At 43.7% G+C, this 24,286-nt stretch overlaps 2 protein-coding genes across 2 annotated transcripts in view; one reads left to right on the top strand and one right to left on the bottom strand.

The window, feature by feature from the left end:
• LOC139055949 (probable RNA-binding protein 19) overlaps window positions 1-19,492 on the bottom strand; it is a 109,482-nt gene extending 89,990 nt beyond the window's left edge. The window contains exons 1-10 of the mRNA XM_070533629.1: window positions 19,332-19,492; window positions 19,060-19,242; window positions 11,722-11,832; window positions 10,326-10,379; window positions 8,078-8,267; window positions 7,548-7,579; window positions 5,452-5,496; window positions 4,121-4,189; window positions 3,916-3,982; window positions 2,902-2,973 (exon numbers count right to left, since the gene is read on the bottom strand). Of these exons, the coding sequence (XP_070389730.1) occupies window positions 2,902-2,973; window positions 3,916-3,982; window positions 4,121-4,189; window positions 5,452-5,496; window positions 7,548-7,579; window positions 8,078-8,267; window positions 10,326-10,379; window positions 11,722-11,832; window positions 19,060-19,242; window positions 19,332-19,367 (859 nt within the window). The 5' untranslated portion in view covers window positions 19,368-19,492. The remainder of the gene's footprint in view (window positions 1-2,901; window positions 2,974-3,915; window positions 3,983-4,120; window positions 4,190-5,451; window positions 5,497-7,547; window positions 7,580-8,077; window positions 8,268-10,325; window positions 10,380-11,721; window positions 11,833-19,059; window positions 19,243-19,331) is intronic.
• A 124-nt stretch (window positions 19,493-19,616) lies between these two features.
• Window positions 19,617-24,286, top strand: part of LOC139055948 (ubiquitin-protein ligase E3B) — a 90,949-nt gene continuing 86,279 nt past the window's right edge. Inside the window, exon 1 of the mRNA XM_070533628.1 lies at window positions 19,617-19,833. The gene's annotated coding sequence lies outside the window, so the exon portion shown is untranslated. The remainder of the gene's footprint in view (window positions 19,834-24,286) is intronic.

Below are 24,286 nucleotides of genomic sequence, written 5' to 3'. Positions count from 1 at the left end.
TCTTTTTCTGGCACTGTCGCATGCATTCACAGCTACCACAGCCAATCCTATTGCGATAACCATCTTTGCCTATCTGCTTCGCAGTGCATGACGCTGTCGGAAGCGCAGTGCACGCTTTTAAGAGGAGGCAACCGAAACGCAGCACTGTTCCCTGCTGCAGACTGCAATGGTATACATTTTCCGGCTACTAGATCCCATGTGAACAAGGCGCGAGGCATGCGCGATCAAGAACAGTATTGTAGCCGCCCGTCTCATGTGAAAACGCCGGCGCGCCCAGTTTCTTATTTCGGTATCAACAAATCTCTGTCCGGGTCGTGGTGCGCCGCATTCACAGCAATCGCCGCCAAATCGCCATGTGTAGTGCTATTGGTAGGGTACTGCACGCTTTTAGTAGGCGACAATCCGAACCTGCCGCCGTTCCCTGCTGCAGGCAGCGCGATATGGGCATCACGTTTCGCTTTGGCAGCATCCGGCATCAATGATACTTCAGTAAACACTTAACATTATCTTAGTACGTGCTTTGAGACATTACATTTTACATGGAAAAAAAAAAGTTTGGTATTTGGTGTCAACGTTATAAATCTGTGTTAGAAGGCCACTGCTCAGCGAAGCTTTCAACACAATTTTTGTTAATCCGGTGAGTTGTCCTAGTCAAATATGGCCACTTTCGGGGTATGCTCAATTTGCCTGCACCACCTGAACCAGTTCATGAGGTGCTGCACTGTGCCATTCGTTTCAGCAGTGCAGCAATGACGCTCACGGAACCACAATGCTCGTTTTAAAAGGTGCAGAGCTGGTTCACGATTTTGCTGTACCCACTCCACTGTCGGTGCCGACTCGGTGCAGGCGTACAGGTGCGAAGCAGCAGCGCAGCAGACGACACAGCATACAGGCACGAGCACCCTTAAAACCATGCTTATGCACGTCTGATGTGTCTACGCAAGTGTGGTGCGTATTTACGTCCCAGAAGCTGATCATACCTGCAGTTCAGGACCTCTCAAACTTGCACACTCCGTGCATATTAGTCTGACATAACAACGCCTGCACTGTGTCTAAACCTTTGCATTCGAGTTGCACAAATTATGAACTGCTCGTGAACCGCCGTGAACTGGTTAACAGTGATGCAGGCGAATCGAACAGACCCTATTAATGCGTAAAAGGAAGAGTTAGGCGTGCATTCTGTATGAAAAAGCTTACTACTACTTTCACCGTTCTCTGAAACAAGCCCTGATAAAACGCTACCGCCCATGGCTGTTAACACCATGGCACGTCATGTATGGCATGTACTTAATTCACAAATACTAACAGCAATCACCTGAAGCAAAACTTTTGTGGTTAAGATCGAGAGCCAATCAATTGCAAGTGATGAAATATTTCCTAAAGACCCTCAGTAGCCTTTACAGACAATATGCCACACCTCTAGCGCAACAGAAGCAGCCAACTGTCCTTATGGCGAGGCACGCATTGTTCGCGAAACACAGCAGTTTGAAATTGAAACCATGAAATAGCTCTTTACAGGGCCAATTATGATGCCTAAAGTATACTCGAGGCACTACAGCACAGCTTAGGCTGCCTTGAAAAGGAAAATTCAAACACATTGTGCCTCAGAATGTCTTGATCCTGCGTTGTTTAATTAAACAAATGGAAAACTATTCGCTTCATCAATACATAAAAGAGAACCTCGCATATTTTCATAAAAAAGACAACATAAGCCTCACATCAATTCACTTGGTTTTTGACTTCCACTGGGAAATAATATCTTTAATATGCCCCATACTACTAATGAACAAGGCTTGGGCTTCTTTCTGGCTGCAGCCATACGGTCCAAAAGGCATATTTCACTAAAAAATTTGGGCCGAGCAGCCTGTGGCAGTTCGCCAAACAGATTCGTCATGTCTGTTCCTCAAGCAACAAGCACCAGTAAATTGCTCAAGAGAGTTGAACGTGCAGCACGGAAATGAGAATAAATATTGGTACATTCCGTTCCCTATGCTGCAAACAGCTGTAAGCCTCAATTAGCTTTACTTCAAATTACCGCTACATTAACCAGTGAAGGATGGCCTAATTTTGAGAAGCAGTTAAAGAAGCAAGTGGTACTGGTAGGATATAAACTGCAGTGTTAGTGAAGTCCTCATGTTAATGCCGAGCGTTTCTGTGAAGAAATGTAAAAATGTGATATTATACCATGAACTACTCATTGTGAGAAAACCTGTTTTAGCAGGCTAAAATCAAGGTAAATGTTGCAGAAGTCATTTGAAGCCAGCATCTGTGACATATTTGTCCCACTACGGCAGATACGGTATCTTAACTGGTTTGTTATGTGCTATGTTTTTGCATTTATGCTTTTGTTATTCACATGACTACCACTTCAAAGTGCAGATACGTGCAGGAAAAACCGTAATGGGCTGGTCTGAGCTCCTTTGGCTGGCACTGTAGCATTGCCTTTGAGAAATATATTGTCATCTAGGAAATGAGATCTCTGAATAAATTTTCGCGAATAAAGATGACGTAAAAATATATTTGTGATGACCACCATAAGTATACAAGCATAGGTAACGAGAGTGAACAAACGGAAACACCGTGGAAGGCACCCAGACACCTTAAGAACTGCAGCAGACGACAGGCGCAAGTCTGTGCACTGACGTCACGTGAGCAGCGCTTGCAGCGCCCCTGTAGGTTGTCCTCGGGGCTAATAGGGCTATTCACTAGTCAAGTTGCCCAAAACTGGGTGTTTGTACAGTGTCAGGTGTCGCCAGAGGCTCACTGCAAACATAGAGTTTTCATTTGTTAATTTGGGCACATCTGTTTTTCTTGCTGCAGTGCTTGATGCCCTTCGAGGGAATGACTGCAAGCAGTGGCATGCCAGAAGTGTGCATAAGAAGTCTTGGTGTGCATGCTCACCCATGAAGCTGTGATGCTTGTTCAGTGCTTGCTTCATATCCTGTTCCTTCTGGAAGCCCAGGTAGGCAATGCCTACAGATAGAAAAGCATGCAAGAACAACCATTAACTAACACTGCAGTCGCATCATGGCCTGGTGACTACTACACCGGCACCAATTCACATTCATACTCGCATCCTTTGTCACTCACTTCCACTCACACTCATGCCTTTAAAATGAGTAATGAGTAAGTATGAGTAGGTACGCTCATGAGTGAGTGTCCTGACCTACGGTCTGCTACGACTGATTAGTTTGTTTAAACAATAACTTTTATAAAAGCAACTCCTCTTAATTTGTACTGAAGCAAATTAAATTACCATGCAGAACGATCACAATTTCTTTTGAGTGGGTGCCCTGTGAATGAAAAACTTGCAGCTGACACAATATAGGTATGCAGAATGGGAAAGCTAAGTAGTGTGCATGGCTATGAATGTCATGTCAGAGAATGCCAAAAATGAAGAAAATCAGTTTCATTTGACCACGAGTTCCCATTCCACTCCAGGACCTGTACTAACTGCAGGCAGAATTTTCAGAGAACGGTGAGGATGGCCCCACTGACAGTACCAGGTTGATTGAATACATACCAAAGCAACACACCGGCTATGAGAGACTCGGGTTCTTTAATGTGCGCCCGAAGCGTGGTACACAAGCTTTTTTGAATTCCAGCACCAGCAGAATGTCCCCACCATGGTTGGGAATTGCGCACATGACCCCGTGCTTGGAAAAAGTGCTCCACAACAATGTGGCCATAATGGTGGTCATCAAGGCCAGTGTGCCCAGCAATAACAGCACTTCTTTAGACCTTTTGAGGGAGGTACAGCAACACCCTATTCAGTGGTACGCCTGCTGAAGTTAAGAACACCGGTTCTCTCCAGTGCAATTTGCAAGTGGCATGGCCAGCAGCTCTCTGAGGTGACAATCTGCACCGACCTCAGGATACCTAGTATCAAGAACTTCGACTGCCCAAAGAACTCACCTTTGACCCGTGGTGGAAGTCGCATGCTGGCCACCTTGGCTGGCTTGAAGAAGTCCTTGATTTGTTTCTTAGGTGCAAGGGAGGGAAATGTGGAAAGAGAAGAAATAAACAACAATGCGTACTCATGCTGCACTGTACACATTGCATTTGTGCCCCGAAGCTCGGGTACCTTTCTCTGAGCCCTCCTGACTGGCTTCTCACTCACCCTTTTGCACTTGTAAGGCAGGCCCTTGACCTTCAATGTGTAGGCAAACTCTTGCACTGGTAGCTTGGGCTGCATGCATGAACAGGAAGGAGAACAACATAAACAAAAAGCATTTGGCACAACACTGCTACTAAGGCAATCAAATCTTGGCACAGGCCAAATTGTCAGTAATTTGAGTGCACAAACCACTTTTATTTTATAATGCACAAAAAAGAAATGAACAGACACTCGAGTATAAGTACTGAGAGCAAAATGACCCCTCAGATGAGTAACTCCAGTGAAGACAATGTGATTTATATGCCTATTTCATCCCACTTTTCAAAGTGGCAAAACAATACGCAATAAAAGTGTAGGAGACTACATAAAGGTGAGCATTTAATAGCACCCATAACAGTGGTTCACCACTAACAATGATAACGATGACAATGGCAATGATGTGCACAACGAATGATAACACCAACGATGGCCCCACCATAATGACAACACCACAACCAAAACATAGCACACGTCAAGGACACTGGACAAGCTCCTAGATGGGGATAAATCAGAATCTTCTTTTATGGCGACTGCTTCTTGTTCCAAGGAAATTGGATGATAAACATGATGATGATACTTGTTAGTGATGCCATGAAAACTGGAAGAACCTTAAGAACTGCTGGTATCAAGAACATGAAAGTTAGGTGAACATAATGGAGTAAATTATAAGGCATTGATTGACAAGCACACTGTGTAAACATCAGGATCCGTGCAACTGAAAAATCAACACAAGCAGAGCAGGAAACGAAGACCCGAGCTGCATCAGCGTAATACTGATGCAATTCAAATATTGGTGCAAAGAGAAATGGAACTGGCCTAAGGAGGCACAGCATCATCAAGCACAGGCTTTAGTTTAGAAAGCTTAAGAAACTGCACCGTGAGTTTTAAGGGGTGCCGTAGCAGAGGGCTCTAGATTAATTTATACCACCTGGAATTCTTTAATGTGCACTAAAATCTAAATAGAGAGAGCGAGAGATAAATTGTGAAGAGGAAGAGGCACTATTTTCTGCAAACCACTAAGGAGCAAGGCATGAACATTCTTGCATTTTGCCTTCTACGAAATGTTGCTGCCGCGAGTCGAAATCGAATCTATGACCTTGTGCTCACCAGCGAAACGTGACACATATTAAGCAACCGTGGTGGGTAGTCGAGGAAGTCAAGGAGCAAAATGAGCGAGCGGCAAGGATAATGAGAAAGAAGTTAATCAAAAACAACGATCATGCGTGAAAATAGGATCCCGCTCTCCAAAGTAAAGCTAGAATGGTGTGCATGGCAGCGAATCCATATTTTCTTACCTTTTGTTTTTGCTGCGGAACTTGCTGCTTGTCACTTTTTTTGGTCTGAAAAAAAAAAGAGAGAAAGGTGAAGTAAAGTTGAATAAAACAAGAACCATTATTCAATGCAAGGATGCCCAAGTTGGTCTTGAAATTTTGTTAAGCAAACATGGAGAAATTGAAGAATTCAAGCAATGCAGTCCACTAACAAGACACAGTAGAACCTCGTTGATATGATCCCATTTCCTATGATTTCACGGCGCCAACATTCAGGATTGAGAGTACAAAGAATGACACAATACAGTTGTGCATCCTTCTTAGTGGTTACTATGTTCCTAGAAAACATGATCTTTCGACACCAATGTGGTCAGTACAATGCAAAACTGCGATCATATGATATGATTCCTAGTCGCTAGGCCCCACGTGAACAAGAAAAGGTACGCAACAAGCATGAACGTGAGTAGCAGGCACCTGCCATGGCAGCCTCCCCGCAGTACTCACCCACTCATGTCATGTGAAAATGCTGGCCTACACTCATGTTGAATTCCAATGGCGGAGTCGGAGCAGCCGACGGGCTCCGCGAGTGAGCACTCGACTCTGGCGCAGAGCAATGCCTCCAGATCCGCGAGTGGAACACAACCTGCGCCGCTGGAGCAAGGCGGAAGCGGAAGTTCTAACACCGAGTTACCGAGGATACCTTGCTTGTTGTCATTTCCTTCTGCTGTTTGCTCCCAGCACCGCTGCACCGGTCACTTGTCTCCTCAGCGCCGGTCACCTGTTGTTTTTAAGTGCGGAATGGATATCTCGCCAAGAGTGCAGTAGCTTTTGCTTCCTCGCGAGTCGTGACCGGTGGTGCCTCCCAGCAGACAAACGTGGTAAAGGAAATACGTCACGCAGAGTTCCGGTCCACTCCGCCGATTTTGGCGGAGCATCTTTTTCTGCTCCACGGAGTGACTCCCGCTCTGAATCCCCTCCGACTCTCTCATTGAAACACCTTACTCCCGCCCTCACTCTGCCATTGGAACAAACTTGCTCTGAAACGAGCTGTAAAACTTGCTCCGACTCCGCCATTGGAATTCAACATCAGTTTCCTGTTCCAGTATTAGCAAATTTCCTAGCGGGTCATCACACATTGCATTTACAGCTACCAAAGAAACCCTCATTGCAATAAGCATCTTCACCTATTTATTCCACAGCGCGTGTGGTGTGGCACCGTTGAAAGCATACTGCATGCTTTTAAAAGGTGATAATCCAAATGTGCCGACGTTCCCTGCTGCAGACGGTGTAACGCCAGCTCGATGTGTGTCTGCACATGGTGCTGTAACAATTCATGCCAAGCGGGCACATCAAAACTTCCTGCCGAAATGTCCTGCTTAAGGAAGCTGCCGATCTAGGCCGAATTTGAGGAGCGCAAATGTAAGCTTACTGAAGCCACAAAAATGGCAATACATGTCTCGGGTCGCTCGGGCTACACCAGTTCTGCGTGCGCCGGCATCTCATGCTACGACGATTTGAGCAACGCTTCGCATTACACAGACGTCGAGTCTGCCAAATTTTTCAGTGACTTGGGAGTGTATGTTTTCTCAGTTTTAGTACATTATTTCTCATGAATGTCTTTTTTTCAAAAAAAAAAGAAAGTCTGAACAAGCTTCTATTGTACTTGCAGAAGTTCAGTGTCCCCACACACGATAGTACATATGGAGTGCCACAGCTTTAAAACTTTCAGGAGTACCTTCCCATAAACTCATAGCTTGTTCGTGACAAATATTGCAGTAACAAAAAAAATTTTCTATCTGAGCAACACATCTTACGTTAAAGTTCGAAATTGAAAAAAGAAATAAAGAAAGAAAATGACACAGAATATGTAGGAAAGAGGTGTCATAATGCAGAAAATTGATGCACTAGACATAACAAACAGCAGCTGCCATCATACAAAAAAGAGCTAAAGCTTCTACATTAGGCAGTACTGCAGCACAACATGCAGCATTGTTATACAGTTTTCAGGACAGGAAACAATGTCAAGGAGCACCATAATACAAAACCCTAAAGCTCACAGGGTCTAGTCTAATGAGGCTTAGTTTACCAGTCATTCTGGATGAGTGTACTGGCAAGCTTACCTGATTGCTTGCAGGAGTCTTGTTGGAGACATCTATGGATAAAAAAACGATAGCACAACATTCATAAATTACAACTTGATGTAGCTAGAGTGATTGACTATTAATGTTGTTCTGAAGATCCCCCAGCATTTGTTCTTTGTCAAAAGGTTACTTATTTGCCAAGAAAATTACAGCTGAAGACAGTGCATCTGTTGAACAAGCAGACAGAAAAAAAGTCAGAATTGTACAAGCAGTCTCAGAATAAATGAATGAATAATAACATCTGGTTAGATACAATAAGCACCCACTGCACATCACAGCCTCCGAGACTGCAGTGCTGAAACCAGCTGTCTCAGAGGCCATGCTGTGCAGTGAGAGAGGACTGCAGAGTAAAGGTGCCACATTTTCATGAATAGCACTGATGGAGCTTGCAAAGATAAGATAGAAAATGTTCTCTTAAACAATGACGCTATGGACATTCTGCCAATACATCACTTAAGCTTGGTTTAGTGCTAGCCTCTGGTGCCCCTTTGAAAGGATAAAGTAGAGACCCTCAGCTTCCTCTTCGTCTTGGTCCTCCTTGTCACTGGCTACCGAGTCGGAATGCGGCACCACCTTGGCTGGCTTGACTTTCTTGGCATCTCCGTCAACAGTTGGAGCACAAGTGTCATTGTCCCAGGTGGCTTTGTTGTGCGTGCCATGCACTTGAAGGAACTCTTCAAACTCCTCATTGCCTTCCAGCTAAGAGAGCACACACAGGCACACATGAGAACACCACGTATACTTTTCCCAGTCAATCCTTTACTTGCTATGAAATCAAGCAGATGCGGTGGCTTATGATAGCTTAGGTGGTCTACGATAGCTGTCACACTAGCTCACTCTAAGAAGAATCGCACAAAGCCTAGTCAGACAGCTATAGCATTACAGTTTGCAATTGATTTTGCTTACTCTCCATTTAGCACCACTACCACGCTTGGTTATCAACTTTAACAAGCTGTCGGTAGTAGCAAAACAGGGTCGAGATAACATAACGATTCCCTTCCGATGTTATTCTTTCCTGCCCTTCGGCAGTGGTCTGACTGGCACTGTGCTTACATTATTACCAAGACTGGCCGGTCGTGGCTAATGCAAGATAACAAAAATATAATCAAGAAAAATAAATAATGTTAAACTGGGGCCGAGGTTGTTAGGCCATTCAGCAAGCTACTATAATTCAATGATGGCATAAAACACAGGTAAATGCAGCTACAAGCTTGCGGAAATGCCTTATAATTTGGTCCCTGTCAAGCTGTCTTGTGCACCGTAAGTGATGGTTTTATCAAGACATGTATCACAATTATCTACCACCTGTCGCTACCCCATAGAACACTGAGACCGAGTGAATGTACATTATCCTCATAGCATTTCAGCCGTTTGCACTGACGCGTACAAGATGGTCCAGGCCTGCTACAAGCATGTCCCCAACAAGATTTTTAGCAGAGTGTTCTACGTGAGTGCATGACCAATGTAAAGTGGCATGGTGCCACTTGGTAGACGGAAAATCACAGCACATCTGTGGCCTCTTTTGTTAAACTTAACAGCATCAGAACTGACAGCTCACATCAGAAAAACAGTAACAAATCATTGCTAATAGCACATTGAAATAACACATAGCAAAATATAATTTTACTATTCCCCTCTTTTGTGAACGCAACTACAAGCAAATGGCGAAACGGAAATAAGTGTAAAGCGGTGCCAAGTTGTTGCTCTAACTGTACAAATCATGCAAGCACGAGATGCTCCCCCCATTACACATTCTGTGCAGGCGCACTTTGGAGCAGCTATTTTAGTGCATGCAATGGTTTAGTATATGTAGATTCCAGATATATTGAACTTCAAGGGGATCGTGAAATATTCGATATATAGATAATTTGGAATATATAGTAAGCTTATCTGAGAACTCTGCATGTCTCGGGAGAATTTCCGGAGATCATGAAAAGCGGCAACTTACCGATTAGCTTCTCAAAGGCCACGTCGAAGCACAAAAGTTTACCTACTTTTTGCTCAAGAATGTTTCAAGTCGCTTGCATTGTGGAATGGTTTTTGATATACTGATCGCGACATTAACTCTAAAAGCCCACATCACCTGAACTTGAGACTGCGGTGCGTCTCGAGCATTTCTAAGTACTTGTGCATTTTTATTCGAGAAAAGGCAGAAATGAATGTACTGTGGAAGCAAAGGAGCCTGTATAGATACGCGAGTCATGCCGTCTTTTGTGCTGCCATCAGAGTGATTGTACAGAAAATTGTGTGCGAACGTGCTCGGCCACGTGTCTGTTACAAGGGAGAGCTTTAGTGTGTCAGGTATATCGGCAAGCGCGGGAGGTTTGGGCAGATTTCTGGATGAGCAGATCTGTAAACGTGAGCAGCCAGAGTGGTGACACCACCTGGTGGTACACAGTTCAGCTAGACAAACATACAGCTAATATTACAGTAGCCAAGTATATCCTACTTCGCTGCTGGCGTAAATTTTCGACAGTGGCATAATCGTGTTCATGATTACGCTGCTGTCAAAAATTTGCACCAGCTGTGGAATATATTTGGCCCTGGGTTTGTCTAGTTCAGCTTTATGTTGGAGTCTAAAATTTCAGACACCCTTGTACATTAGCTATAAGGGGTACGTTGTGGTGCCGCAAAGGGATCCGAATTGTCAAATGTCCAAAATTTGGTCATTGACTGCATCCGAGTGTGATATATACGAGACCTCCTTTGTGCTATATTAAACCTATCCAATAACCACACCTTTGAACAAAAACTCACATCTTTCAAGAATTCATCTGCAAAACTTTTCCTTGGTGACGGCTCCTTGACTGGCTGGAAAAGAAAAAGGGGAAAAAAAAAACACATCAAACACATCTTACGGCTTTTATTTTTGGGCCTCCTCATGAAAATGTATCATCTTTGACCTACGTATTATGAATGCATTCCTGTTAAAAAACTTGAAATTAAATATTAGAAAGAAAAAGACTTGGCAGTGTTAGATTCTCATCACAACCAAACTAAAAGCAAGAAGCAGTGTTTTTCTTAAAAAGACATGGCCAAATGCTTAGTAAAGTAGAATAGAGGCACAAACCTTGGAAACTAAACATTGAAGCTGACTTCTGGCCAATAATGTACAGATTCCATCCAATTCAGCAGTTTCTGATGCACCTAGACACTACAGCATAGATCAGCACTCAAAATGCCTCTCTTGATGGTTTTCACCTTTGTTCATGTCATTTTTCATGTTTTATCTATTTAAAAATTGTTGCACTGTGAACAATCAATGCCTTGTTGAATGTTGGTGCGTCATTTCTGACTGACTGCAGAACGCTGATGTACACATGAGTATTTTATTGTCTTCCTTCTTTATCTCCATATACTGCGTGAAACATTCTACTAATGTGCTGTTATTTCACCAACTATATTTGGACGAAATGTAGGTGCCTGAACGAATAACCAAGTGAAATGTATGTGCACAAGTACACACGATCACATTAGTAATCTAAAGCAGTACCAACGTGACACTTTTAGCTTGTCACTTTTTTTATTTATAGTCGAATAATGACAGTAACTTTATTATTTTCCAATGATGACAGACATGCGAGAAGCATGTTGTAGAATTTTTAAAACTCTGGAAATATGTGCGAGTATGCCTTTAAGTCACAGTACTAAGTGTGAAACTTTGGTGCGAAAATATTAGTGGGACTAATTCAAACGCTACATAACGAAAAAAAAAAAAAAACTGAGTGCCCTTCCACTCTGTGAAGAAGCATGACCAGCGAAGCACTGTATGTGGGCCCCTTAATGGTGAACTGCACCTCCGCCGCGGGTCGGCCCGGTATTTCACTATCTTTGGGATTAGCCCACGTATGGGGAGTGCTTAATGCCTGCTTCACCTCTGCCGCAGGTCGGCCCAGCATTGCACTATCTTTGGGATTTTTTTCCACACGCGGACATGATAGTGTGGAAGGTAGCCCTTAACAGCTTCGCTGTAAAGGAAACACTCAACCTAGCACAAGCACGACAGTGAAAAGAGCATGTGACACAGATTGCAATGCGTCGGTATTTTCTGTGCTTAGCTTGTCTGCGCGTAAACAGAGCTCGGCAAACCACAGCGACTAGTGAACAGCTGAGACCTGCATGCCCCATCCTTGTATGAGCACAAGCGGCTCACCTTGGGCTTTTTTGCCTCCGGGTGGAGACGTTGGTAGGCTGAACTGTCTGCAGAATACTTGCTCCACGAGCGAGGCTTCTGGGAATCACCCAGTGCAGCACAGAGCTCCACCTGAACACCGAAATACAACAAAAAGAAAAGAAGTGAATGCATGTCACAATCAGAAAAATTGTGTGCAGCCAACTGACAGCAGAAGACACCCTCAACTCGTTCAGCGCTTGTGTCCTGTCCCTTACTTTGTGGTTGTATGTGTTTGCGCTGTAAACAGTTTCTATGAAAAGTAGTAAAACATGCAAATATTTGCCACAAGTACTTAAAGTCAAAAGAACCGATCCCCGATAACACAGGCATGAAGATTTTTTATCAGAAAGTGACTTGCCACGGTGGCTTAATCCTTTCTGTGTCAAGGACGATCCTCACTTGTCCAGGAATCTACTTTCGTCTGCTGAGTCGCAGACGAGTGGCAATCGTTCCATCATTTTGGTGCGAATGTTGCACACAAAAGGCATCCCAAAATGGCTTCCCAGAAAACAGATTTTTTAATTGATTAAATTAAATTACGTGGTTTTACATGCCAAAACCACTTCCCGATTATGAGGCATGCCGTAGTGGAGGACTCTGGAAATTTCGACCACCTGGGGTTCTTTAATGCACACCTAAATCTAAGCACACAGGTGTTTTCGCATTTCGCCCCCATCAGAATGCGACCACTGTGGCTGTGATTTGATCTCGTGTCCTCGTGCTCAGCGGCCCAGCACCATAGCCACTGAGCAACCACGGCGGGTACAGATTTTTTGAAGGCACGGTTGGTGGAAGCGCAGCACAAGTCTAACTTCCCTGTTATTAAACATGTAAGTGCTGAGAGAAGCAACGCAGCAACAACAGCCACCTTTTTTAGTAATGAAATCATGGTTTTTGCACATTTATTCCCCTAAAGTACTGCAATGTGGGTGAAATTCCCAAATATTACTAATCGCATTAGAAGGTGGGGCAAAGCAGGAGGCCCAGATTTCGGCATGTTTGTACTTAACCTTTTTCAGACCACCACTTGAGTCACTCAGCATGCGCCATTGGGTATGTGCCCAAATAAACAACTTGGGCTTCTGGGCATGTGCAACTAGGTATGTGCAGCTAGGTATGTGCTACTAGGTATGAACCTATTCTAGGTCAATCCCCCAGAACAGCGATGTGCCACATTGTTAAAAAAATTCCTTGAAAATTAATCGGTGCTGGGTGGAATCGAATGCACATCACACAGGGTCCTCGAACACAGCAGCCCAAAGCTTTAGCGTGCTGTGCCACGAATGTGCGAGGGCAGTGAGGGAACGATTCTCAGCATTCACGAGCACTGGCACACATCTCGGATGTCACGCACAGGCTTCGTGGCACTGCTGCTAGGTGGCACAGCATGTTCAGAGGGAAGTATGACAAAGGAGGTTGGCTGCAGTGCATGCCTCATGCATTATGTGTTTCTCAGCGTTCGCACACACTGATGTGGCAACATTTCAGAGGCCACACGTGGACTTTGCTGTGGTGCCACTAGATGGCGCAGCGTGTCCAGAGGGAAGCTCAAGAAAGGAGCTCGGCTGCAGTACACGCCTCATACATGATGCGTTTTCGGCTTTTTGCAGTCGCAATATGATGTGCCACTACACTGTTTTAATGCTAATTGCATTAATGTTGACATGCATTGAGAGATAGGTTCCACTGGAATATTTATTGCTGTGCAGAGCATTTTCAGTGGTATTTCTTACGTGCTCTGCATTTCAAGAAGAGAGAGAGAGAGAGAGAGAGAGAGAGAGAGAGAGAGAGAGAGAGAGAGAGAGAGAGAGAGAGAGGTTTCAGTAGCAGAAAGGTGGAGAGGTCAGCCTGAAGTGCTTCTGGCCATGCTACTTCATGCTGGGGAATAGGTTTGGAGGAGCAAGAGAGATACAGGATGTGAAGAGAAAATGCGGTGGTATGATGATGAAGTTCATGACGAAAGCTGCACAGTATACAGATGTTGTGAAACGCGGATATGCATGCTTCACATTACACGTCTTCTTAGGCAGGGGTCAAGGCTACTGCAGTGCAGCCAGGAGGTCGTCGCTAGCATGCATTATTTTTGCACCTGTGGGCACGACTGGCGGAACTGTTGTGTTGTATGAGTGGAGACAATGGTTCCTCCAAAAAAGGCATGTGGGCTTTTATTTCAATCCAGCTGTTTTCTCATTGTACATTGGTGTACAATACTTTGCAGACATGATCGTCTCTGTGGAGCCCCTATCTGTTTGTAATGCCTGAAACTCCAGGCAGTCAAAATTGAATCGGCTCTCAAACACAGTGTCTCTCATAATCCCTCTGTCACTCTGAAGCATTTGCTCAATGACTCGTCATCAGGAGATGTGAACTATCCTTACATAACACATATGTTTCGATTTTTTGATAATCAATACCCTAATAATCTCACAAGGCGTCTAGTCCACACACATAGATAAAAGTGCTGTATTGCAGAACATTGGTAAGCCCCCTCATGCAGAGCAATCGAATTTTAAATACGATATGTTGGAGTTTCTTAGTGACTGTTGAGTTTCTTTAGACATTTCTAACTAATATTCATATCAGCTCAACCGCCTATCTGTTGCACACGTGGATCCTTCCACGCAACAGTGAGTAAAGCTTGCATTTGGGCTAGTTGGAATAGCATTATATTATGGTAGTGACATACACATGAGGGCGAATCAGAAAGTCTTTGCTACTATTTTTTACTCGCCAAAGTAAGGTACACACAGGTAAGTACAAGTATATGCACCATTTTACGTACCTTAAATTATTTTTCCATATAGTCCCCGCACCGGTTCAGACATATGTCCCATCGCAGCACCAAATTTGGGATGCCTTTGCAGTCAGTCAGCGATGCACGCGACCTCCCCGAACGCTCAATGTCATGCAAGCCTTCACAGACTTTCGCAAACTCCCAACACCATCACCTCACACTTCTCAAAGCGAGACCCTTTTCCTCATGCGTGGGCTGCATTTCCCTGTGGATTTCGATGGGTGTTCGTCCCTTGCTCCATAGAAAGCGAAACACACTTCATTGCTCGTATGCTGTGGACGTGTGAAGCAGAGCTGCCATCTTTAACTGACAGCGGTGCCGTGCCATGGAGCTACCAGCAGATAAAGCCATGCCAATCCAAGAAAGGTCTACCACTGGAAATGGATACATTGACTTCGCATTTACAGTCATAATTTGGCTATTAAAAAAAAAAAAAACTAGTTGCAAAGACTTTCTGATTTGCCCTCAAATTGTTGAGCATTGCAGATCAATATTATATGGTAATGATATGCCATACAACAATTTCATGTGTCACCCGATCTTGCACTGTAAAAATCTTGCCACACGAACTCACCCACATTCTTGTTACTGCTTAAGCATGGTCGTGTAGACGTGCACTGACAAATCATTAGCAAAATAAGTACTGTTCAGTCTCCAGCCAAACTTATGATGTCACGGACATCACTGTGGTGTTTTTAATTAGTTCGGGAAACTGGGGCAGCATTGCATAATTATCTATCCTTCTTATTTTATCATGCCAGGTGGCCCATCGCACCATTAAAACAAAACCATCCAAGACAATGATGAAAAGCAAAAAGAATAAAAAATTGAGTCGACTGTCCAAAATACAGCCTCTGCAGTTTTCAAATTGATCAGTTAAAGTGAAACTATCCCGACAATAACAGTAACTCTTAAAAAGTTGAAAAATCACTGCCAAAGAAGTAGAAGGAAGGTAAGTTAGGTAGGACCAAGGAGGATATATAAAGCATGTTTTATATATCCTCCTTGGGTAGGACTAACAGAGGGATCAGATAAAGGGATTTTGTGCTACTACATAGACATTCTTTTTATTTTCTATTCACAATGACTAATTAGGCTGTACCTTGTACCAATTTAGGCAAACATTTGAACTTCGTAAACATAAAACCAAGGTGAGTTGTTCTCACTGAGAACCCGTGAAGCTCCAGCATATCCTACACTAAACAGACAAAGCATAAATCATGACACAAGGTTGCATGCCATAATGTAGTGGAATCAACAGACAGATCAACAGAAAGAGCAAATCTGGTTTTAAAGTTCTCAATTGTTGTTACAGTAAAACTAATTAGATTCACTGTATCAGTGCAAGAAATGGCTCCAAGTAAGAATGATATCCACCCAGCTAACAAATCACAGCACCAAATTGCAATGTTTTGTGAACAGAATATACAGCACCTTCCTTATCATACTATGAATGTAGTACGTACTCCAACCTTAAAAATGAGCTCCACACCAACCAACTAGCACACTGTTCTTTCATGTTGACAAATACTGCAGCGGACGAGAAAAATTAGTTTCTCACCCTACATGAGAATGGATGTACTTGGAGTGGCAGCTTTTTTACATGCTTGCAATGAGAGCCTAGAATATAGTTCTTTATGTTGACTGCATGCACTGGCTGTGGTGGGTGCCTGTAACCTAATCACATGCTGTTCCCTCTAAATATGCATCACCATCATCATCATCATCATAAGCCTATTTTATGTCCACTGCAGGACAAAGGCCTCTCCCTGTGATATCTAATTACTGCCGTCCTCTACTGCGCTTGCCTTCTCTTGGTATCCATTCTGTCACCCTAATGGTCCAACGATGATCTAATCTGCGCATTACATGACCTGCCCAGCACCATTTCTTTCTCTTAATGTCTATTAGAATACCGTCTATACCCGTTTGCTCTCTGATCCAAACCGCTCTCTTTCTGTCTCTCAAAGTTATGCCTCGCATTTTTCCTTCCATCGGTCTTTGCGCGGTCCTTAATTTGCTCTCAAGCTTCTTTGTCAGTCTCCAAGTGTCTGCCCCATATGTCAGCACCGGTAAAATGCGTTGATTGTAACCTTCTTTTTCAATGATGATGGCAAGCTCCCAATCAGGAGCTCACGATGTCTGCCGTATGCAATCCAACCCATTTTTATTCTTCTCTCAATTTCCTTCTCATGGTCAGGGTTCCCTGTGATTAGTTGACCAAGGTAAACATACTCCTTCACAGACTCTTGCTGCCTTGCGCTGTCTGTCTTGGCTGACTTGCGATCTTGACCTCTTGTTCTCTTGCCCGGTTTTTTATCATTATCTATGTCTTCTGCATATTAATCTCCAACTCACTCTTACATTCTCCCTGTTAAGGTCCTCAATCATTTATTGTAACTCGTCCGCAGTATTGCTCAATAGAACAATGTCATCGGCAAACTGAAGGCTGCTGAGGTATTCGCCGTCGATCCTTACTCCTAAGCTTTCCCAGTTTATTAGCTTGAATACTTCTTCCAAGCACGCAGTAAATAGCATTGGAGAGCTTGTGTCTCCTTGTCTGACCCCTTTCATTATAGGTATCTTCCTACTTTTCTAGTGCAGAATTAAGGTGGCTGTGGAATCTCTGTAGATATTTCCCAGGGTATTTATGTAAGCGGTCTGTACTCCTTGGTTATGCAATGCCTCTATGACTGCTGGTATCTCAACTGAATCAACTTGCTTTTCGTAATCTATGAAAGTCATATAGGGAGGCTTATTGTACTCAGCAGATTTTTCGATAACCTGATTAATGACATGCATGTAATCCATTGTAGAGTATCCCTTCCTGAAGTCAGCCTGTTCCTTTGGTTGATTAAAGTCCAGTGTTGTCCTTATTCTACCGGAGATTACTTTGGTAAATGTTTTATATAATACTGGGAGTAAGCTAATGGGCCTATAAGTTTTAAGTTCTTTAACGTCTCCCTTTTTGTGGATTAGTATAATGTTTGCATTCTTCCAGTTTTATGGGACCCTTGCAGTCGACATACACTTCATATATAGAGCCACCAGTTTTCCTAGGATTGTGTCCTCCATCTTATAGGTGTATGTGTATACTGTTCATTACTGTTTCGAATAGAATACTCCTGAGTCCTCTGAGTACTGTAGAGGCCAGTGTAGAATTATTCTGCTGCTTTTATTATACCTTCGAGATTGCTAATGATATTACCCTGCTTATCTTTCAGTGCATACATCTTGGTTTGTCCTATGCAAAGTTTCCTTCTCACTGATTTCAGGCTGTGTCCATTTTTTACGGCCTCTTCAGTCTTTCTCACGGTATAATTTCGAATATAACTTATTTTCGCTTTGTTGATCAGTTTTGACAGTTCCGCGAATTCTTCTTATCTCTAGAGTTGGACACTTTCATTCTTTGTCATTTCTTTATTAGGTCCTTTGTTACTTGGGAGAGCTTGCCTACTGGTTGCCTTGGTGCCTTGCGTCCCACTTCGATATCTGCTTCTAAAGCTAGCATCGTTACGGTTTCATTTATTACCTCTATGTCATCATCGTCATCTCGCTGTTCTAAGGCTGCATATTTGTTTGCAAGCACAAGCCTAAATTTGTCTGCTTTTACCCTTACTGCCTCTAAGCTGAACAGTGCCAGTGTGGGACACCGGGTTTACAAACACTTTACTGAAAAGACAGCACAAGCAAACTACGGTTTTACATACTGACATAGTCGCTTTCATTTAATTGTTTATTATTACCATGTTGTTCGTTATGTAAACATTTTCCTTTGCGTTAGTACATACTCTCTCCCTGTGTGTGTGCGTGTTAGTCTATCCTCTTCGTCACCCGCCACCGGTCATCTTTTCCTATTGGTCAGGTGAGTTCTCTGCTACAGACCACGATCGAGTATTCTCTCCAACTTAACTCCTTATAATTGGCTAATGAAATTATTGCGGGGTAGAAAATGCATATGCACCTAAACGAGGAAAGTAACCTGAGGCACTAATGAAAAGCAGACAATGGAGATCTTCGATGCGATCGAATAAGTGCCAGCGAGTATGAGTGAATCTATATGACGCGAGCATGGACGCAAATCGGCACTCAAGTGTAAGTGAGCTTTAACCTTGCCGAGGTATGCCAACTGCAATATCTATTATCTCACGTATAGCACTGTTTCTGAGGACTTTCCGAAGGTTCCTTACAAAGAGAAACCACATCGTAAGACTAGTACGACAGCGAGTGCTCATGAAACGTACAGTTCCGTACTTCGCCAATGGTCTTTCAAAGTTTTTGTGGTAGTTTTAGCATAGGAATCGATCTTACTTTTTCGAATTGACACAGTTTCACATTTCAAGTTTAGGGATAGTTAATCTTATTACGTTATTAACCTACGCACCTGCCAACGTACCCTGGGCTTCGTATTAAGCACCAGAGGTTGAATCCTCGGTACACATTTCTTGAATAAAACAACCGCGGGTTAGTTACCTGACACCATCAGGTAATGATGTCAGGAGATCGATGGTCAAAGAACTCACCTGAAGCTTAGAAGTGTCCAGGTATGCATTGTTGAAGTACTCCTTGGCAGCAGCGGCCTGGGCCTCATCTTTGAATCCCACGAAAGCAAAACGTCGGAAGACACCTTCTTTCGTGTACTTGAGTTGCAGATCGGTCACCGTTCCTTTGGTAGAGAAGAACTCCCGAAGCCGGTCTTCTTTGATCTGCACGCGAAAGTAATTCACGACGCGATCGATAAGTGTCACTGGAAAGAAAAACACGTCGAGCAGAAGAGATTAAATCCAGATCGCACCTTTTTAGGAAGGTTTTTCACGACAATTCGAGACATATCGAATGTGAAGTGACAGCGCTGCTCAACCAAAACAACACCACATGCTGAATCCACGCTCAAGAGCAGGGGGCTGACATATTGAAGGCCAGCAGAATGAATTAAATTTTAAAAAACTCAAAAATAAACTATAACTAACTTTAAATATATTATTAAAATAACGTATTAATATAATTGAGACTTCACTTGTTATTTATTAATTGAAAAATTAAAAGCACACGGTGTTTTTGCTGCGTTCCTATTCCGACGGTCGACGAGCCATCCGTCTGCACATCGCTTGAGCTTGTGCTGTGTTCGTGGTGTCGCCGCCGTGTAACAAGTTTCGGAAGCGTTGAAAGCTGTCATCTCTACGACGAGGGCGGCAAGAACGCCGCGAATAAAGCGCACTTCTCCGGCGATGTGCACGGCTGGCGGACGGTCCTCTGCAGGAGCTCCTAGCGCTGCGACGTGATCTCAGCTGAGCCAGGTATGTTGTGTAGCACGACGCTCAAGTTCGCTCCTGCGGCTGTTACCATGTAAATATTGACCCGTGGCGACGGCAACAGCAGCTGCATTCGCGGCCCGTGTTGCCCTCTGTACAGGCCGATATACATTAATTTCACTTGGACGACTGTTTACCTGGCCGAGTGTGTTTTTTTCTTTTCCCGCCGCCGAGTGGAGCGGAGCGATAAACGAAAGCGGGGCGAGCGGCAGTTTGACGTTGCCACACGCGCTTCGGGTTGCTCCTTTATCGCCGCTTTTTGCGAGATCGCAATCGACGCGGCGTTATGTTCGCCCGCAAGGAAACCTAACCCGAAGATATTGCGCCACGATTGTTTTTATCGCGTAATTTTTGCGGCCAGTGATGCATGCGCGGTGCGCGCACCGCCTCTCGTGCGCGGCCGTCCGTGTCGCAGAGAATTGCGATGAATGAAGGCTCTGGTGCCCGCATTCAAAGTTGACGGTGATTTCGCAGTTCCGCTCGTGCCGTGAAATGCGGGATAGAGAAGGCCGCGCGAGTCTGTGGTTTTGTATATATACGTACGCGGATTCAATTACAATTGCTTCTCGTAGACGCACACATCGCATGAATGCCGGCCGCGCGCGCACTTCCGACGACAGATACTTGGCGCTTTCGGTTTTGCTTAGCTTATCTGCAAACCAGGATAACGTTGCGGCTCAGAGGCTACACGAAATGCGTGCGCGTCAAGCAGTTTGACGTAAACCGGTCGCTGTTGTTTCCTTGTCTCTCTTTCGTGGCGTCAAATCTTATCACATCTCCGCGCTTTTAGATACCAGAGCCAATGGAAAACGAAAACCTAACACGAGGCAGTGCGTATTGCTATACCGCCCGTATATATGTGTGGGCAGTGCATAATATAGCTTCTCAATGGAACATGTAGTTATTTCTTTCATAAATTTAACAACATAAATCTGTCATCAAGAGTGGCGCTGCTTGCCAAGTTACAGGTTGCATCGCAGAAAATCAAAGGACCTTCAGCACTTCGTTTTCTTTTGACTTGAGGTTTTCAAATTTAAACAGCTTTTGCTTCTTAATTTCTACCTATACTTTTAAATTGTAACGACAAACTTAACATTGCCATGGCTCAGATTATCTTTGTCATGTCGTGAACACATTCTTATCAGAGTTCTCATTTTTCCTGGGGCAGTTGTTGTGTATTGGGAGTTCAAATCACCCACATCTTCTTTTTTTCTTTTGCTTCCCTTCATATAAATGATGATGTACTTCCATTTATGTTTTACTGGGCACCATGCAATGTCTACCAGGCAGAATTGAAGCGTACACAGGCTTTACGTGGAGTTCTCGGTTGTACAAGTTGGCAGGAACAGAAGCACACAGGGATTCTTTAGTCCTAGGCAGCATGTTTCTCAGCTATCTGCAGCGTGCCTGCTTGGCCCAATGTAATCTGAATCACTGCTGACTGGTATACTTGCAATCAATGTGATCTGCAACATTGGGGCTCATGGCTAAAGGGACTGCAAGACTGTGTCTAGAAGTGGTGCCGACATACGAAAAATTGTAGAAGTAAACACGGTTATAATTTCTCGTATTTAGCAAGTCGACTTTTCGTATGTCACAGCCGCCATGCGGTTCTGGAGCCCCTTCGTCCATGGGTACTGGCGTTGCAACTCATATTGAACACCACTGTACATCACAGCCGCACAATTAAAGGGAAAAAAATAACCCCAAAGTTCACCTGTAACTTTGCAAACAGTGGTATTTCCTGACAAGAACCAGAGGAGCGCTTGTTGATGTAATAGCTCAGTAGATTGAAGTTTTCCTATTGACTCCAAATTTCTTATAAAGCTTTGCAACAATTTCAGTGTCAGTACCCTTGATGACCTCATTTTGAGCCTGCCTTTGACTGAGCTTTCCAAGATACGTTACAAAGTGCTTATGAGAGTGCTGTAATGAAGAATACCTTGATTCATATACATACTATCCACTGGCAACCATCATCAGCTATTACAATTGACAAATTGTGACCCTGCTCTGGGGAACGCAACAGATAAGTGCATTGCACCCTGCTGTACCTCTGTCACACGGTCAGTCATGATTGGCTCCCGTCTGCAGCTTGTGCAATGGAACTGATCGTGACTAAGAAATTCATTCCCAGTAGCAGTCAATTCCAATTGAAAGTGCCCTTTATGACAGGGATATTACTTCTGCTTTTACCTCTTCATTACATCCGTAGCAACAAAGAAACTTTGATTGCTCAATTTCGAGGTCTAGTCCACATGGGCAAATTTTCGGCTACAAATTTCCATTTTCTTTCGATTGCCCGCAATAAATATTCAGTCAGTTTCACTACATGATTCAGCATAGGAAAAAGTTTCAAGCGCATTTGGGCCTTGTTTTTTTTTTTTTTCACGTGTGCCTATGATCTTAGAAGATAAATGTATAGTCTGCATGCCATAGATAGTTCACACCACGTGAAATTTCAGCCTACAGACAAGCATTGTCTGCAGATTATATTTAGGAAAATATGGTAAACAGAGCTGACACACACACACACCGTGAATCCCACTCGTGAGCGCATCATTTATTGTGCAAGCTGGGGCCTACTTGAGCTGCTGCTGCTGTTAGCTGCAGTAAGAGAGCCCATTGAATCGTAGTTGTGTATGATATGATGGCACCTGTACTTGTCGCATGTAGTGGGAGAAATGTCATTGCTGCTGTATTCGATTACACACGTTTGCTTTTAGCGGCCTGACCTCACCCGCGCCACGCTTCTTGTATAAATTGCTGCAACTGTGGCCTTGTACAAGAACACCACTTGTACAACAAAGAACAATGTTTTTAAACCTTCCAACATCCCAAGAGGTCGGCAACGCTCTTGTAGTGAATGTGCCCCCACCATACATTAAGTCACCCTGTAGGCAGTCGCCCATCTTTGTCAGTGGATAACAGTTCCAGTTTCTGTGTTTTCTGGCCTCACTTCGTGTACACAAGGTCATTTGCACAAATATCTGCACACCCCTTAACTCTGCCTTCCATGCTAGACCAATGGCTATGGCATTGTGCTGGCGAACTTGAGATCATAGGTTTGATCCCGGCTGTGGTGGACCTGTTTTAATAGGGGGTTAAATGTGAAAATGCTCATGTACTTAGATTTGGGTAAACGTTTAAGAACCCCAATGGTCAAAAGCGATCCGGAGTCAATCAATTATTATTACATAAAAATACTGTACAGATAGAGATGTACAGAAGGAGGTCCCATAGTTAAAACTGAATTGATAGTGGGTGTCTCCTCGCTACGGCGTGCCTCATAACCCTATTGTAGTTATAACAGGCAAAACCCCGGAATTCAAATTTTTCGTTTCATCTCCCTAACTGTATTTATAGTGCTTTAAGAATGCCTAAGAAATTCTCGGAAATTAAGTGCCATTGGCCATTGCTGCAAGCTTTCCCTGGCATGTTTGGAGCCTTGTCTTCTTTTGTGTGTGTGTATGGCATGTTGGTTGCCATGATGACTGCATCAGTCTGAACACGTGCAGGCTGTTGCCTTATTCAAATAAATGCTATGTAAATTTACGCAGTGAAGGGACTTTCACATAAGGAAACTCCTAACATGTACCTGCTGAGCAACACAGCGTAGCAACAGGACCGGTGGAAGGCAAAGCAACAGCAGCGGCCGTTTTGTGTCATCTTTTATTGGTTCTGTTGCTGCACTGTTTTTCTTCAAATGTCGCTCCACGAACTAGCCCAACTTTGTAGTCTTGTACAGAATATTTACTTGACTCTATTGCAATGCTACAAAAAAAAAAAATTCTTTCAGTTTTACTAAAAGGTAAACTCCATAGTTGAAGAGAAATTTGTCTCGGTGGAGATTAGGCCCTTTGCAGGGCAGTCCATTTATTATCTAAGTTAATCATGGGCCTGGCAGTTTGTAGTGCAGGGAATAATTATACCACAATGCGAAGACTTTAAGCTTGAAACAAAGGACTTACTCCACCAAGTATTGCAAAACGTTTTAAGGTGTATGGAAATTCATGTGAGAAAATATTGCCATTAAAGAAACCATGGGGCTATTAGACTTACAGAATGGGTGTCAAGAGGAGGGAAGCGCAGTTGAGAATGGCAGAAAACTAGGTGGAGTGATGGAATTAGGAAATTCGCAGGCACAAGTTGGATTTGTTCGGCGCAGGACAGGTGTAATTGGAGATTGCAGGGAGAGGCCTTCGTCCTGCAGTGGGCATAACACAGGCTGATGATGATGTGGAAGAAAATTTTACGTAAACAAATCCCTGGACCATGACAAGTTTTTTTTTTTCACCACAAAGGCACTTTCTGAAGTTGCTGTCCGTAGAGAGCTGTTTTACTACTCCAAGAGGCTAGCACATTTGTCCTACGTGTTGAATACACGTAGTGTCAGTCATTTTAGTGAAGGAACTATCCCCGCCATACGCCCAGAATG

The sequence above is a fragment of the Dermacentor albipictus genome, chromosome 2, assembly GCF_038994185.2.
Source record: "Dermacentor albipictus isolate Rhodes 1998 colony chromosome 2, USDA_Dalb.pri_finalv2, whole genome shotgun sequence".
In the NCBI taxonomy this organism is placed as follows: Eukaryota; Metazoa; Arthropoda; class Arachnida; order Ixodida; family Ixodidae; genus Dermacentor; species Dermacentor albipictus.
Note: the sequence above shows the minus strand (reverse complement) of the source record. Positions and strands in the feature narration are given on the sequence as shown.